The 16,659-nt window shown below is 38.5% G+C and overlaps 2 protein-coding genes across 2 annotated transcripts; one reads left to right on the forward strand and one right to left on the reverse strand.

Annotated features, from left to right (window-relative positions):
* The first annotated feature begins 1,648 nt into the window (after positions 1 to 1,648).
* On the forward strand, positions 1,649 to 6,115 carry LOC137723360 (uncharacterized). Its single transcript, XM_068462541.1, has 4 exons — positions 1,649 to 2,183; positions 2,269 to 2,836; positions 3,829 to 3,944; positions 5,411 to 6,115. Exons 1-4 carry the CDS (start codon positions 2,052 to 2,054, stop codon positions 5,873 to 5,875), a joined length of 1,281 nt encoding a protein of 426 aa, XP_068318642.1. The 5' UTR covers positions 1,649 to 2,051; the 3' UTR covers positions 5,876 to 6,115.
* Positions 6,116 to 9,420: 3,305 nt separating this feature from the next.
* On the reverse strand, positions 9,421 to 13,528 carry LOC137723706 (leucine-rich repeat receptor-like protein kinase PXC2). Its single transcript, XM_068462899.1, has 2 exons — positions 11,493 to 13,528; positions 9,421 to 11,211 (listed from the first exon to the last, which is right to left on the reverse strand). Exons 1-2 carry the CDS (start codon positions 12,944 to 12,946, stop codon positions 9,768 to 9,770), a joined length of 2,898 nt encoding a protein of 965 aa, XP_068319000.1. The 5' UTR covers positions 12,947 to 13,528; the 3' UTR covers positions 9,421 to 9,767.
* Positions 13,529 to 16,659: the final 3,131 nt, after the last annotated feature.

The following is a 16,659-nucleotide window of genomic DNA, read 5'->3' on the forward strand; positions in this document are numbered from 1 at the left end:
GAGACATGCGAGAGGACTTTCTCAAAATGGGATTTTTCATGATATATTTATTGCCTCACAGTTTAACGTTAATTTTTGTGCTAACATTATAAATCATTGTGCAAAAAACATGAGGTGGCAAATTGCATTGCGAGTCTGACATTTGAGAGTCTCCCTTAGCATTTTCAAATGCTCGTATATTAGATAGCTGAATTTTAACAGTTTTAATTTGGTCATTCAAAAACTAGTGCATCATATACACGTGTATCGCAGAAAAACCATGCACCATTATCAATTAAAATTTCAAACAAAATTTTGTGGTGTGATACCTACATGCAATTACGTAATGCAATTCGTTCGCATGTTATAATTTACGTAAATGTTTAATGATATGCACCCAAACGGCAAGAGTTTAGAAGCCAAAAATTGGAGTCATGACTTTATTCTTTCTTGCATCAAAGATCTTGTGTTTTATTCCATAGATATCAAATCGACACTCTTTCCGGTGTTCAAGGCTTGTTTGGCACACAAGTAATCAAGATTCATTTGCAATTGCAATTGCCTTTGTGTTTTTTTTTCTTTTTTTTTTCCTTTCTAATACCAATAAAGCCATTAAATCATGTTCTACTAGTCAAAACGTCTAATCAGAATAAGCTCAGATTAATATCAGTTCGTACCTGGAGAAGAATTCATCGTGAAAGAGTTAATATTTCGATCTTCTCTTCTTTTAATTTCTTACAGTTCTTGCTCTCAATAGAACGAGCATCTCCAGTCTTTAACTCGAGAAGACCGGCCAAAGACATGCATAAATATTTTGGTAATCACTCCTCCTATCATGGAATCAGTTACAACAATTTCTTAAGAGGTTTTAACCATCTCTTAATCCAAAACGTTTTTTTTATTAATGTATCATTAAATATATTAATTCCATTAATAATATCTGCCTAATTACTTATGTATCAAAATATATATACACCAAACACAATTTTGTCTCGCTCGCATTAAGAGTAAGCTTTTACATTCTCCCATATGAGAGTCTCTACCTAGCTATTATTGTGTGATTCATCAGCGTCAGGAATCGAACCTATAACGTGCCATATAAAATACGAGCCAGAAATTCGTCTCCAAATTACTGAACCATCTTGTGGTGTGGTTGATCAAATTATTAGTTTGTTTCGCCTAAAATTCATTAAGATATGACAAATTGCACATAAAATAGCAACATATTAGAATAAATAAACAACAGTAATAGCTAGGAGCAAATACTGGTGTATTCGATTGAGAATTTAAGATATTTAAATGGATTTATAAATCCATGGATTTTTATGAAGTTTAACTGATTTGTAAAGATTCTATGTTACAAAATCTCTCTAATTTCCTCTAATTCCTCACATTTTCCAAATTCTTGAAATTCAAATTATAATTAAATACACCTGAAATATTATAAACTTCTTTAAAATTCATTTATAAGGATTTTAATAAACTATCTTAAAATCTCAATTGAATACACATTAAATTTCAAAAAATTATTTAAAATCTTAATTAAATACAACTGGATTCATTAAAATAATTAAAATCCCTTAAAATCTCCCATAAATACATCAGCTTAATTTTTAATTTTTTTTTTAATATTACCACCATCACCTCGTATCTCAGTTGGCACAATTACTCGCTTGCTACGTGTCCCAAACCGTCCGATTGGGGTCTGGACTCTCTCTGCGCCTGCGAAGAAGCTGACTTCTCTAGCAAACCTAGCGTCAAATCTCTGCAAGCACACAGATTCCAAATCAAAAACCCTAATTCTCGATCCAAATTCCCAAACCCTGAAATCCCAACCCTTCCACAATCCCAATTCTCCCCAAACTCAAAACCCTAACACAATCCAAATCCACCTCAAATTCTAACCCATCTCGTCGTTTCCACTCAAATCTGCAGATTTCATCTTAGTTCATAAATCCTGCAACTTTATCCCCAAAATGCGATTATTCGGATCGGGATTCGGATCAGTTTCTAGGGTTTTGCCGCGGAGAAGCTGAATCCGATCCGAAAAGGAGAATCCAATTCTGAATTGAATGGATAGAATCGGTTTTCTGGCGGTGTTCTTCATTTTCTTCGTCGTCGTCGAGGTTTCCGATGCTTCTTATCTTCTCTCCAAGCACAGAGTTTTGATTGGTGAGCCTCAAAACGACACTACGGCAGTACCAGTAACTCTCTTTCCCTCTCTAGAATCTGAATTTCTTACTTTTTTAAGGTAAAAAATTGGAACTTTATTGTTTTTGAAAATTATAGGATAACGACAAGGTCAAGGAGGATTCTCCGGTCCCGAGTCCGCTGCTGCCTTCTACGGTGTCAAGTTCTGGTGGAAATGGGTCGGATACTAAGCCGGTTGATGATCCGAGTAAGGACAAAGTGGAGACTCCGCAACCCACGAAGACTACGACACAGATAGTGGATCAGGTCCCCAAGGGGGGCTTGAATAATGATACTAAAAAGGGTGAAGGGAAGGATCCGGAAACAGAAAAGAAGGATCCGGAGCCTGACAAGACATTGAAGAAGGATCCGGAAACAGAAAAGAAGAAGCCGGACACTGACAAGGTGGCGAAAGATGATCCAAAGCCGGACACTGACAAGGTGTCTAAAGATGATCCTCAGCTGGTTCATGACAAGTCAAAGGATGATAATGTGACTCGATCCGCGGATAAAGGTGGTAAGAAAAAGAGTAAGGAGAAGGAGAAGAAGAAGAAGAATGATGATGTGACCCAATTGCCAAAAGAGGATAAGGAAAGCTGTAATGGGGTAATCAAAAAATGTGAGGTCAAGGATGTGGCGATTGCTTGCATTAAGAGCTTCGATAGTGGTAATGCACAGAACTGTTGATGCTATTTCACTGACATTCTACACTAATTGGTTTGCAAGAAAATGTGTTTTGTTGCGAGATGGAATTCAAAGATGAAAACTTAGAACTTATTATTGATTGGTTGGTTATGTCTTTGCATAAAAATTAATGCTTCTTATTTATGTAAGCTCCAGATGGTCGAAAGTCATTTCTTGAGAGTACTACTTGTTATCCCTTTTTTTTTTTGGGTGGAAGGGCATTGCCATTCAGTACAGGCTATATATTTGTAATTACATAGAACTTGGCTTGTTCTATGACACAAGGCATGATAGTAAGGCATTTCTCCTTGGTAATGAAGTTTATAAACGTGATGCTGTATCTGAACCATCTCAGTAAAACATGAATATATTTTCAGTTTTGGTGGAAAGATGAATGCCCTTGGGTTCTAAACCGCTATGTCTATAAGATTACTTTGAGATTATCTAGGGATTTATCTTGGATATTGAAAAGCTTAAAGGTTCCACTGTGTTAGTTACATATCAGACTTGTTTTTTATGCAGTCGTTGTATATACTGTGATCTTGCAGACTGTTTCTGTGACATAAATAGTAGATACTTTTTCCAGAGTTCTACCTTACATTGCTGTTTTTTCATTTTGTTCGGTTGACCTAGATTTGGGTGTTTTATTGAAATATGTTTGGACTTAAAAAACAAAATCTGGCTTGCGGAGTTTGATGAATATAAGGAGCAGAATTAGACCTGGTTTCAGTTTTTAGTGTCAGACGTATCAAAAGCTGTATACATCTTTCGAAACTGTTCTCTGAGGGAGAGGTATTCTCTTAAGTTTGCATGGGTAGTTGGATGTGTTAAATTGCATTTGTGCCTAGTGAAATTGCATCGACTTACCAGTTGGCTGTGGATTTAGAGTAGTGTAGATCAATCAATACCATCTGACCTCATAATTATTAGTGAGATGAAAAGACACTAATTTTCTGTTCTTTTCCCATGTTACAGGGTCCAAAGAAGTGGCCATTCTGGTCCAAAACATAGGAGACAGCACTTTGAAGGCAAAGCTTTCTGCAGATGATACCAACAAGGACCTAGAGATCCTCAAACACAAAAATAAAAAGGTAAAGATCATAGCATTCTACCAATGTTCATAGGATAATAATCGAAGCTTTTCAATGTTGGATGACAACAAGGTTCTAAAGATGCTAGGCGTTAGTTGGGCGGCTAGTTGGGGCCTAGCGCCTAGGTGGACTAGGCGGATTTAAGTAGATATATTATATTCGTGTAAATAAGTCTTTGTTTATACTTAAAATATACATAATTTTATCATAAACTACAAAATAGAATGATATATATATATTACGAAGTATTGGAACATAATGAAAACACGGAGAACAAGTATACAATGTGTGTTCATTTGAGTATTCAACAAATCTCTTACAATTTATTAAAAAAATAAAATGCAAAATGAAAGTTATCTATTTTCTGTCTAAGTGAGTCACAACCTAGGTGAGTCTGGACGGGCTAGGCGAGCGCCTCAACAAGTCTAGGTGCCCTTTCTTAATTTTCAAACACCTAGGCCTTAATTGGGGAGGTGGCCAGCCGCCTAGCACTTAGGCAGAGCCGAGGTGGCCCTAGGCGGGGATTTTTAGAATAGTGGATGGCAAATGCTGTTGTATCCATCAGTCAAAAGTCTTTGACAAAAAAAGAGTTAAAAGTTTAGGCACATAAGAGAATTCCTTGTCATAACTCTGCTACTTTGTTATTGTTTTTTTGTGGTGATGATATATCTTTTCTTCTCTTTTCTGAAAAAAGAAAAAATTTGAAAGTCGCCATGTGATGACATAGTTTTCACCTTCTGCTTAGACCACAGTCTTGCACTATTCTTTGTTGTGTGGCTTTCCAAACCCAAGAATGGCAATCTTTTGTTAATTCCTGTGGGAACAGTATAATATTTTTGGATTGGCCTGAATGTGTAAAAAAAAAAAAGGGAAAGAAACATGACCAATAAGACTCCATTTGGTAGCGTGTTTTTCTTCTTAACAAAAAAACAAAGAGGAGAGGAGAGTGGAAGGGAGATAGGAAAAATAACAGACTGATTTTTAAATGAAAAATAAAAAAACATGAAAAGTAAAAACTATTTTAGATGGTTTTTTGTTGTAGTTCTCTTCTCCCTCACCAGCTGGTAAAAAACAATTCGATTCTTCCTCTCTTATCCTCTCTCGAACTTTCATCCCTTAAAATGTTGGGAACATATTAGAATTGTGGCTGAGATAAGCGGAAGGGAGATGGGAAAGTTTATGAGAAGGGACATACATTCTACACTACCGGTGTTCTCCTTAGAACCGAAATGTTGATAACCCTGTTTCTGTTTTGATGACCAGCTGAATTGATAATACCAAGCAAAAGACTTGCCATTGGATACATGACCTTACTTAAGTTTGTTGACCTGCCTTGTATAGGTTCATTATTTGATGTCCTAAATTAACCATGGAATTATACTTGTGTTTTCTGTGACTGTTATGTGGGGCGTAAGTTGGCCTTCTTTTTATAATCAAAATCGATCTGTTTACTATTTCTTTTACAGGTCAATATATCAGTTGATATGGGCAAAAGCACCACCAAAATAACACTAACTTCTGGAAATGGAGAATGTGAGCTTCTTATGGATCCTCTCCCTCTGGCATATGAAGGAAACTTATTCATGCGTTTCCCTTCACTCGAGACTGTAGCGACCCCGATCAATGCTGCCTACTTCTTGATTATTACGGTGCTAATTTTTGGAGGAACGTGGGCTTGCTGCTTGGTCAGGAAGAGGAAAGAGCGTACTGGAGGTGGAGTTCCATATCAGGAACTCGAAATGGGATTGCCGGAATCTGTTTCAGCAACTGCTGTGGAAACGGCTGAAGGTTGGGACGAAGGTTGGGATGATGATTGGGATGGCGATAATGCGGTGAAAACACCTGGGACGCATCTGGGAAGCATCTCTGCGAATGGCCTTACATCGAGGACCGCAAACAAGGATGGGTGGGATAATGATTGGGATGATTAGGTAGTTTAGAGCAACTCAAAAGGAAGAAGAAAATGGGAGAAGAAGAAGAAAAGAAGGACGAGGTACGAAAGAACGAAGTAGGAAAATCGAGATACAAAATGTAAAACCTTTGTTGACAAACTGCATTGTTGAAAGTAGCGGTTTTCGTGTAACTGAGATCCCAGGAATTAGGTCTGTGTAAGTGATTGATTTTTACTGTAATTGCAAGAGGTAATATATTTTTGGCCAAAGTAGTACACACTTTTGCTCCACTTGGTTCAGTTACTTCGAATTAATTTCAACAAGGTTAAACTTGGAAGTTTCTACGTGACTCGTTCTATAGGCTATACAACCCTATTCAAAAAGAAGTTTCTCCATCACCCTTGCTCGTTTAACACTGCATACGGGTGCTGATGGAGATATTGTGATTCTTGCTCACTTATCATTGTGCTCGGGACATAACATGTCATTTTCAGGTGACGACATAGCTGTAGCGCAATTTCGTTTACAACTTTAGCAATTCGAAAAAATAAGTTAAGGTAAAAAAAACATGTATGAGATTAGTCTATTTACTTTTCTCATGGGAAATGGTGTTAGAGCTAAAAATACTAGATCACATTATCACACAACGAAAACTAGAAATTAGACACGATGGTCTCATTTGTTGTCTATGATTGAGCTGGACTGAATAGCTCATTAGATTATGTTGAAGGAAGAAATGCAAGTCAACTTTCAAATTTTTGTCGAAGTTGAAAGTAGAACATGCATTACGTTTTGAAGGAAACTTATCATTTCCAATCCGTCCATTTTTATGGGAGTTTGGAAGATATATATTTTCTTTATGACCAGTCAATCTAATTCCTTTCACTTTGACATATTTTGAAACTTGTGGTCCATTTTTTTTTCATCGTACCTTAAATCTAACGAGTTATCTAATTCTACACACCAAACATGGCCGATATCTTCCTGGGGTTTCCCCAAATACAACAGGCAATTTCTTGTAAGCTAGGCACTAAACTTTTGCCTTATATTATCATACCTCCTGTACCTGCAACGCTGCAAATTATAGTTGTGCATTGAGGAAAGCAAACATAAACAGTAACAGATGAGGAAACAGAAGAAAACCCCAGCTCGAATAGAATGCCTTTGCCTTTACAATTTGGTTCCCATGTTCTAGCTGATAACAGGGACCCAACTGGAGAATACAGATAGTCGATATGGTACTATCTACTTCCCCTTTTTTGTCAGCACTCACCTGGTCCCCTTGAAGTTGACATCACATCACTCACGTCCCTATCTCATCTCCAAAACATGCTTTCCTTTTACTCTTGCTTATGATCTATGAGCACATTAACTGTACGACAACATAGCCAAACATACTTAGATGACTTACATGTACCCGTAATGTTACTGCATTGGTATTTCGTATCAGTAACGCGCTGTTGTATAAGAGTATTCCTTGGGTACCACCGCAATGACATTTAGAGTGTAGGTAAATTTTTCTTAGATTCTAATGACTTGAAACGAGAAGTGAAACAAACAGAATTAAATCAATCAAGGGCTTGAGACTTGAGGGAGATTTGAGATTGAGTAATGCTTAAGGGATCTTAAGAGGGCTCGAGAACTGTTCGTGATGACTTCCAGTGTCTATATTTTTATATCTTTAAAAGGATCATAAGTCGGTAATGAGAGATTTTTAGTGTGTCGAAAATGTTGCTCAATACATCAAGTGTAATAATACAATTAGTTAGAAACTTAAAAAAAATTTCAACCAATTACAATTAATGTATCCGACTATATTTCTGACATATTAAAAAATTATTCGTCGTTAACCGGTTAGTAAAGTGTTGATTTTTTAAAATTTCATTAAAAAAATAACCTAACAGAGATTAAATTCGTTGGAGTTGGGACATGAACAAAATACATTACTTTTTGGTATGATGTTTTTGCATTGACAGGAGTCTCACTCACGCATTTAGGTCGTTAGTGGAAGCGTGGTGGGTCTTCCACTCATTCTGTTCCTCCTTGAAAAACACCAAGAAGCAAAGCCGACAACTTTCTCCTCGCAAAATGCATCCATTTCCAAGGTGGTGTTTTCTTTTCTCTATCTTCTTAGCCTTAATCAATTCGGGAAAATTTTATTATGTTTTAGTGTATTTTATACATTATAATTTTTTGGTATTAGATTCTTGACAAAAAAAACTCTAGCGTGGATGATAATCTCATTGACTAGTTTAGATTTGGTTGCACTTGCATTCTTACGAGAAATTCTACAATGTACTCATGGTATTTCCTACTCTCACATGACGAGAGATAGAGAAAATGAGATATACACGCAATTGGACTCAAGATTTTGCCGGCCGAGGAGATATTCTCTTATGCTTATCTTTTTCTTTAGTTTATCCATCACAAAACACAACAGAATATACAACCGGTTGCACTTTAGTCTCTCTACTATTAAAAAGGTGGTTTATTTGTTTGTTTTGGTTGCGTGATTATAAATCAAAATGTTCTTATTGTAATGTACAGGACATGGCATGATTGCCAATTTGCCATGCATTACGAATAATCACTTTTGGAAAAGCGCTTCTAAGTGGCTTTTGAGGATGAGAGAGAGAGAGACCCATGTGAGGTGGTCTCATGATGTTCCAAAGGCCGTTTGATTAGGTTCCCCTCTCGGGTCCAACACCATTTGATTAAACAAAAGCTTCACATCTAAGTGTTAATTATTATTCACCACGTTTGCAGGAAGACACAAAGCTTTTCAAATTAAGAGAAAGATTAAATAACACACTAATCTTGATTAGGGTCAGTGGAGTACGCACATGATGATATTAATTTTGAATGATAAAAGTTATTTATTTTTTTTACCACGTTTCACCTACAAATTCTTTAACTTGATTAAAAAGATACCGTAATTAGGCCTAGTAGTAGGACTAAAAAGAGTAGCATGGCCAACAAAAAAAAATAGAGTATAAATAAAGCAATCTGGCCTAGCTTCCACAAATTTTTCAGTGTGTTGTGAAAACGAAACGGTACAAGTGTAATATAATATAATTAGTTAGAAACTTGAAAAAAAAAATTCAACTAATTATATTATTACACTTGATTCAATGGCTAATGTTCCCGACATGCTAAAAATTCTCTTCCCTAAAATTGCAAAAAATGATGTTTCTTTTAATCTTTTGCAGTGCCTTAGAAGGAAAATTATGGGTATTATTCTACTTCGTCTTCTGAACTTTTAATTTGGTTTTTTAGCTTTTATGAATTTTAACCATTATTCTATTTTGTCTTTGAACTTTCGAATGTCTTTTAACTCTTATAAACTTTCAATTTATGTTAACGTCGGGAGATAGCGACAAGGTCCAAAGTTTAGAAATCATTGCTAAAGTTTTACATATTTTCTTTATTTTGATGCACTATCTTTTAGTGAAAGTATCGAACTCCTGTTTAGTCTCTAGTAGTATCTCCTTTTAATATTGATCATGCGTTCGAATCTCCCCTCTCTATTGGTAAAAAACCAAGGACACTATGAAACATAGAACCAGAGAAAAACTTGCATACACTTCCCGTACGCCAAAAATAGCTCGATGACATGTAGGTAACACGCGAACACAGGTCCAGAGACAGATTGAGTCAACTGTTGCTTACACTCAGAGATCTTCAACCCAAACCCTAATTAAGTTGTTCCATTTCAAACCGGTGAAAAGCAATCCGGCACCTTAAAAGTGCTATAGAATTAAGTAGGGAAAAAAATACAGAAATAAATACATTACTGAAAAACGGATTTGAAGACATGGAGATGGAACTCCAACACTCTGTATTCTTTTAGCTTTTGCTTGAAACAAAACCGGATTGATCTTCACCGGAACATGGCGATTACCAGTTCATTTTCTCAATCTGTAAACTAAATTTATTCTAATTCTTCATGGCCTTCTGAAGGGCATTGGATGAGTTCTAAAATGTTGATCACTTCACTCATGTCCGGGCGATTTGATGGCACTTGAGACGCGCATATTAAACCCAGCTTTACCACCGGAATTGCCTCCTCTGCTGGAAAATTGCCAAGGAGATTTTTGTCAAGGCATTCCTCCACCCGGCCTTCCTCGAGCGCTCCCCTCACCATGTCACAGAGTACTATCACGTCATCCTCCATATATTCAACAGGCCTCTTTCCAGTCACCACCTCCAAAACCAAGATTCCAAATCCATACACATCACATTTCTCAGTAATCTTAACCGTTTGACATGCAAACTCAGGCGCCATGTACCCAAGCGCGCTTTGGATTTTGCTGCTTAAGATGCACCGGTCTAGTGTTGGCAACAGCCTTGCCAGGCCAAAGTCTCCCACCTTAGGCTCGCCATTGCTGTCTATCAAAACATTAGTTGATTTCAAATTGTAGTGGATTATCTTCATTTGGTGCAAATAAGCCAAACCCTTTGCCATCCCGAGAATTATGTGGAACCTCTGCCGCCAAGTGAGACAGGTTTTGCCAGGTCCGTCATGCAGATTCTTAAACAGACTCCCGCATGGAATGTATTCATAAATGATGAGCTGCAAGGACGGAGTCCAGTAATACCCTTCAAGTGCCACAAGATTACGGTGCCTGATCTTTCCAAGTCCTCTAACTTCCCTCTCGAAATCTTCTTGGGACTTGATCAAACTTGAGACTGTTAGCTTTTTTATCGCAACTGAACGCCCATCACGAAGGGCTGTTTTGTAAACTACTCCAAACCCCCCACGACCAAGTTCGCAGTCCTTGTTGAGCAAGGCTTGTGTCCCAGCACCAAAGTCAGCGTCACCAGAAAACATGACAAGCTTGCCGTAGTTTGGATCATTAACCGGGGAACAACTATAATCTTCCCCGCCTGATAACTCAAGAGGAGCAGCAGAACGTGACAATGAAGACCGCACGTGCATATTGAGGACCGTTATAGCTATAACACCAATGGCAATGAATACAGCTGCACCAATAGCTATGAGAGCTGATATGCTGAATACGATCTTGTGACCATGAGTTGGACCGGAAGAACCACGGACGGGGTTGGATGAATTAGGGTTGAGGACAATGGGTTTGGGGTGAACGGAAGGGCAGGCACGGGTAACAGCAGATCCACATAGGGATGGGTTGTCTGAGACAGATGACGGCGGGATAGTGTTGAAGAATCCCCCTAATGGTAGTTCACCCTCAAGGTGGTTGTGGGAGACATTGAAGTAGAGGAGGTGGGAAAGATTTGTCAGCTCTTTCGGTATGCCTCCTGAGAACTTGTTCAAAGACAAGTCGACATATTGAAGATCGGTAAGGTTAGCAAGGACTGTAGGAATAGGGCCAGTCAGATTGTTCTGAGATAGAATCCTGTATAATTCGAACACGTAAAAGAAAAACAATTCAGACCAATTTAAGCTCCATCTATACTTGTAAGTAGAGTAAGATACTTCAGCATTGCTACTATATATACCTACTGCCAAAGAAAACAGAAAACAAAAACATTGGAAAAATGAAAAGCATTCGGAAAACATCTTCATGTTAAGCACTTTCTGATGTAATTAAGTCAGGTGTTGCTTACCGTTCGTTATAAATCATGTGTAAAGGAACATAACCGAAGAAGTAGACATAAGAAGAACAAGAGAGCTTACAGATTTGTCAGAGATGAGCACTTTGCAATTTCGGCTGGAACTTTCCCGGTTAGAAAGTTCTTCTGCAGTCTTATTTCCTTGAGTGAGACTGCCCCTCCGATTTCATCAGGAATGCTTCCATTGAGCCAATTGTCACTCAAGTCGAGAACATATGCCGCCTTTAATTCACCTATACTTGCTGGGATCCAACCCAACAGATGGTTCCCTGACATATTCAAAAACTGCAAGCTACTAAGAACACCAATGTCGGATGGAAGCACATCAGAAAACGCGTTTGACGACAAATCCAAGACCTGCAGGCCTCCATTAGAAGCTGCCATTGACGCCAATGAACCGTACTCCTCACTTCCACCTAATCGGTTGCCATAAAGCGAGACACTGTGCAGACCGAGCTTAAAAATCCACGAAGGAAGCTTACCTGCTAACAGATTATGGCTAACATCTATGGCTAGCAGATTGTTGCAATTTGCCAACGTATCAGGCAAGCTTCCAGTAAATCCATTCCTAGATAAGTTCAACTTTTCGAGTAGCTCGAGATTTCCTAATGAACTTGGAATTTCACCAGAGAAATTATTACCAGACACATCCAACACCTCAAGGTTCTTCAAATCGCCAAGCCAATTCGGAACTTGCCCCGCAAGCAAATTCCGCTGTAAACTCAGACAAGTGCATGAATTGAGCCTCTGAATCGAATCCGGTATTCTTCCAGAAAACAAATTCTCACTAAAATCAAGCAACTTCAACTGCAAACAGCTTCCAATGTCCCCAGGAAGCTGTCCTGAAAATCGGTTTTTTGCCAAGTTTATCACTCTCAAATCATACAAATTCTCAATACCTTCAGGAACTTCACCCTCCACCAAGTTATCCGCCAAGTCAAGCGACTGAAGCATTCTCAAGTACCAAATCCCAGACGGCAACTTCCCGGACATCCGATTCGACGAAAAGTTCACATCCACCAAAGTCTGGCACAAGCTCAGGGACTCTGGAATCCGCCCAGTGAGGTTGTTTCTGGCGAAAGAAACCACCCTGAGAGACCCACATTGCATGAAAAACTCCTCCGGGACCGACCCAGATAGGCTATTCCGGCTCAAATCGATAACCTGCAAGCTCCCGAGGTGTGGGAGATCCGGGTTTATGAACCCAGTGAAGTTGTTGTCGGAAAGCGAGAGTCTTTGGAGATTCTGCAGCCGCAAAAGGCCGCGGCCGATGTGCCCGGATAGCGAAAATCCGTCGAGAACAACCTCGGCGACTCTGCCGGTTGTCGGGTCGCATTTGACTCCGACCCAGCTGCAGGGACTGTCGTCGTCCTCGTTCCAAGAGGCGAGCTTGGCTTCCGGGTCGGAAAGTCCCGCCTTGAAGACGATCAGGCCCAGAACGTCGTCGTTGAAAACGGGGTCCAGGGCGAGTACCAGAAGAGGAGCAAGAAGAAGCAGAAAACAGAGCTCAAACGCCATTTTTTTCAAGTCTGATAAAATCCCATGAAAATTTCAGAAGTCTGAAAGCTTGAAAGCTGTGAAGAAAAACAGAGGAGGAGGTTTCTTGGTGGAAATGTTCGAACTGAACAGAGAAATGCAACTAAGGCATGTGTGATAATGGGCAAAGAAAAAGGGCAAAAGGTAAAGTGATCAACCCACCAACATCAATCACAACACCCTTCCACTTTTTCTCTTGCTTTTTTTATCCCTTTTTTTTTGTTGGGGTTTTTGAGAAAACCAGTGAAAAAAAAGGCATAAAAGTGATTAAAGGTGGAGGCTTTGAGGTGGGAGAGTGGAGGGGGGATATGGGTTTTGGGGGAGGAGACGGGAGGCGGAGAGTGGCGGGGGAAGAGGCGGGAGAGGGGTGGAATTCGAAGTTCAAACCCTAGAGAGGGAGGAGGGAGGGAGGGAATTGAAGAAAGAGTGTCAGGGAGTGTGTTGGGGTTGGTGTGGAGGAAGAAGAAGAGTGGGAGAGGAATAATAATGGTTGGTGTGGAGTGGCTCTGCTGGCTCTGGCAAGAGAGTAAAAGCGAAGCATTCAAAGCTTCTAACGGCGATGGCAGAGAGAGAGAGAGAGAGAGAGAGAGAGAGAGAGAGTGAGGAATAGTGTGAGCTCTTTATTTTATTGGCTTTATTGGAGTTGTGCATTTGGTCAAACTAGAATCCAAGGTGTTATCCACTTGGCTTTTTGAGCAATTACAACAAGATATTTGGTAGTGTTGCTTAATTAGTAGAGAAACATAAGTAGGGCATTCTAATAAGCTGGTTGGTCAGATAATTTCATAAAAGAACGAGTTTTACTGTATTTGAGTACAAGACTCGCAAGATGCAAGTATAGCTCGCAATACATATAGACACGGTCATATTTTTTTGGACCTATACAGTTTTTATCTTTAACTAGAACAACTCTTGCATTGGGTAAGACCACGTGAAATTAGGTAAAATCAATTTACAGGAGATCTTATGTTTTTCAATTTTTGTAAGAGATGTCTTAAAGATAAGGTGGTCAAACACAGGATTTTGAAATCCTTGATATGAGATTCTCTTTAAGTAGAAAAATGAAACCTAATTGATTTAAGACACTATAAATTCTAGAATATTCATCAAATTTAAAGAACAAGAAAACTACTATCTTGAAAACTTCTTGTTTCAAATTCACAGAAACAAAACTCAAAACTTATATCGAGCCTAACTCAAAAATTAATTTCTGCTTGAGCATACTTACTCTAACTAACTTGACGTGTCTTCTTGCAGTAAACATGTTACTCAAGAGCATGTGTCTCCATCTTTACAGTCTTTACTTTTTCCTTTTGTCCTACCCCAGAAAGTACAGTCAAAATTCCTTATAGAACTAGTCGACCAAGTACTAGACACCAAGCTTTGGCTTTGTTCAAATACTCTAAACCAGCTTACACCAACTTCTTTTGGACCTCTTCTGTTTTTGTTTTGTTTGACTTCTGGAAACTCAAATCTATGTATTTTGCCCAATTAATTTAACCCCGAAGCTTCCAAAGTGCAAGAAAATTCTCCCTGCTTGTTTCAAGTTTCCACGCCTACATATTTTGTATCTTCTGTGTGTCTCGAGTATCGATGTTTAAATTAAATGTGCTTCTTGGGAGGATTGGGAGATGTCAGAGATGGCAGATGAGTGGCGTAACTGGCGCATCTTTGATTAGCAATTCTAAATTAATTAATCAAAGCTTTGTCAAAGTTCTTTGCTTTAAAATATGAAAGGAGGATTCTGTTAGGATTTTTTTTTTGGTAAGAATTCTAGGAGATCCCTCAATGATATTTATTCATTGTATATCGTATGATTATAAATTATTATAATTTTTTTATTTAAAATTAAATGTAAATAGTACTTGATGAAAACTAACCGTATGATGTACGATGAACGAATGTGATTGGAATATTCTCAAAATAGTCATAAAGAAGATCGGTAGAGGATCCTCATTCTAAAATATGGAAGCCATGGATTTCTAGAAAAGCACAAAGAATTCGTTGAAAGATTGAGGTTTAAATGGACTCCTCTACTGTGGTACTCCTATCTCCCAAATTAAAAAACAATGACATAAAGGTTGAGGGCCTAAAACTTATTAGGCCATTAGTTAGAGTTGGGCTTTAGCGAGTCTCACGGTGTGCATGATTGGTTTTGTCTCAAGAGTTTTTAAAGTATGGTCAGTGTTTAAAATATCGATATGCAAATTTATGAAAATATTAAGGATATATCGATATCGGTTACCTTTGATAGAAATTATGAAAATTTGCAATGAGTGAGTATGTCAACTCATTTAGATTTAGTTGAAATTAGAAAAAAAATTTCTCAAAAAATTTTGAAAGTTCGAAATCTGCAATGGGTTCTAGCAAATTTTATGTAGTGAATCAATAAATATCCTCGATATTCATGATTTTCCAATTTTTCGCTGATACAAGGTGAAGTTTGCATTTCAACCTCCTTCCTTTTCTATATCAACGAAAATATCGACAATTTCGCAGATATATTAAATACAGATTTAATTGAATGAAGATGAGGTGTGCTAAATTTTACTAAATGAATGAACTTCATAAAGTTAGACATAAAATTTCAATTGCCTAGATTTTCAACTGGGCTAGAGCCCACCCTAGCCCCAAGGTGGCTTCGCCCTTGTGTTACAGTATTCCCTTTATTGGCAAACCATTGTTACTATGTTACTAATTGGCAAGTCCGTCGTGTAACACCTTCTATACGACGGACTTCTTTATCAGGGTGCTCTGCAAGCCTTCGAGTGCCAGTCTTTGGGAAAGTTCAAGCGAAAATCTTCGATCCCATAGTCTCAAGGAAGAGACTGACAAGCAACATGCAGCAGGAGATTTGCACAAATAAATGCATGTGGATTCCCATATGGTTTAAGCTTTCCGCTTTTGGCTTTGTTGTAAGAGAGAGCCTGCAAGCTAGCTGGAGGTGCCTTGCTTGCCTTTTGATTCCAAGCATTGCAAATATGGTTGTCCTTTAATTTGCATCTATCCCTTTCTTTTCTCATATATCTTGCCCAATGTTTCGTTCATGTTCTGCAAGAAATAAAGAATGTCCCAAGAATTCAAACATACACTTACTACAACTTTTCATCATGGTCGAACGTTTTTCATGCATCCAGCTTCGTAGTTCACATGAGCACAACGTTTTACTTTTTTATTTGAATAGAACCGCTTGCATGTGAAAATAATGTGACAACAACAGTATCTCAAGTCAATCACGCACTGTTACGTGAGAAAGTTAAACACATGACAATGCATGACTGAATTATAATATTACCGCATAAACTTCTTGGGTGTGTGTAAGTTTCATCCCTTCAAAGATCATGTGTCCAATTAACCCCTTCTCTAAATAGGATTATGGTAAAAAATGACGGAAACTTATTAGTGATAGGAGCAAATGATTATGTTCAAATCATACGACACCCATATTAATGTCGTTTAACGAAACACAAGCACCACCACGTCGGCACTTCAACAAAAAGATTCGGTGGGCGCGCGTGGGACAACTGACCACATACTGGTTACGTGTCACCAAGGCATTAGCCGGATTCCTTTCTCCCACATCCAGGCAACCAAACACGCAGTATCTGGCGCGTACCCCACCCCCACGGCGCATTTTAGCCCAGGACCCCTAATGTACCGTTTGGTACGTGGGACGGGACGGAACAGAATGGGAC

Source organism: Pyrus communis, chromosome 17, assembly GCF_963583255.1.
Source record: "Pyrus communis chromosome 17, drPyrComm1.1, whole genome shotgun sequence".
Lineage (NCBI taxonomy): Eukaryota > Viridiplantae > Streptophyta > Magnoliopsida > Rosales > Rosaceae > Pyrus > Pyrus communis.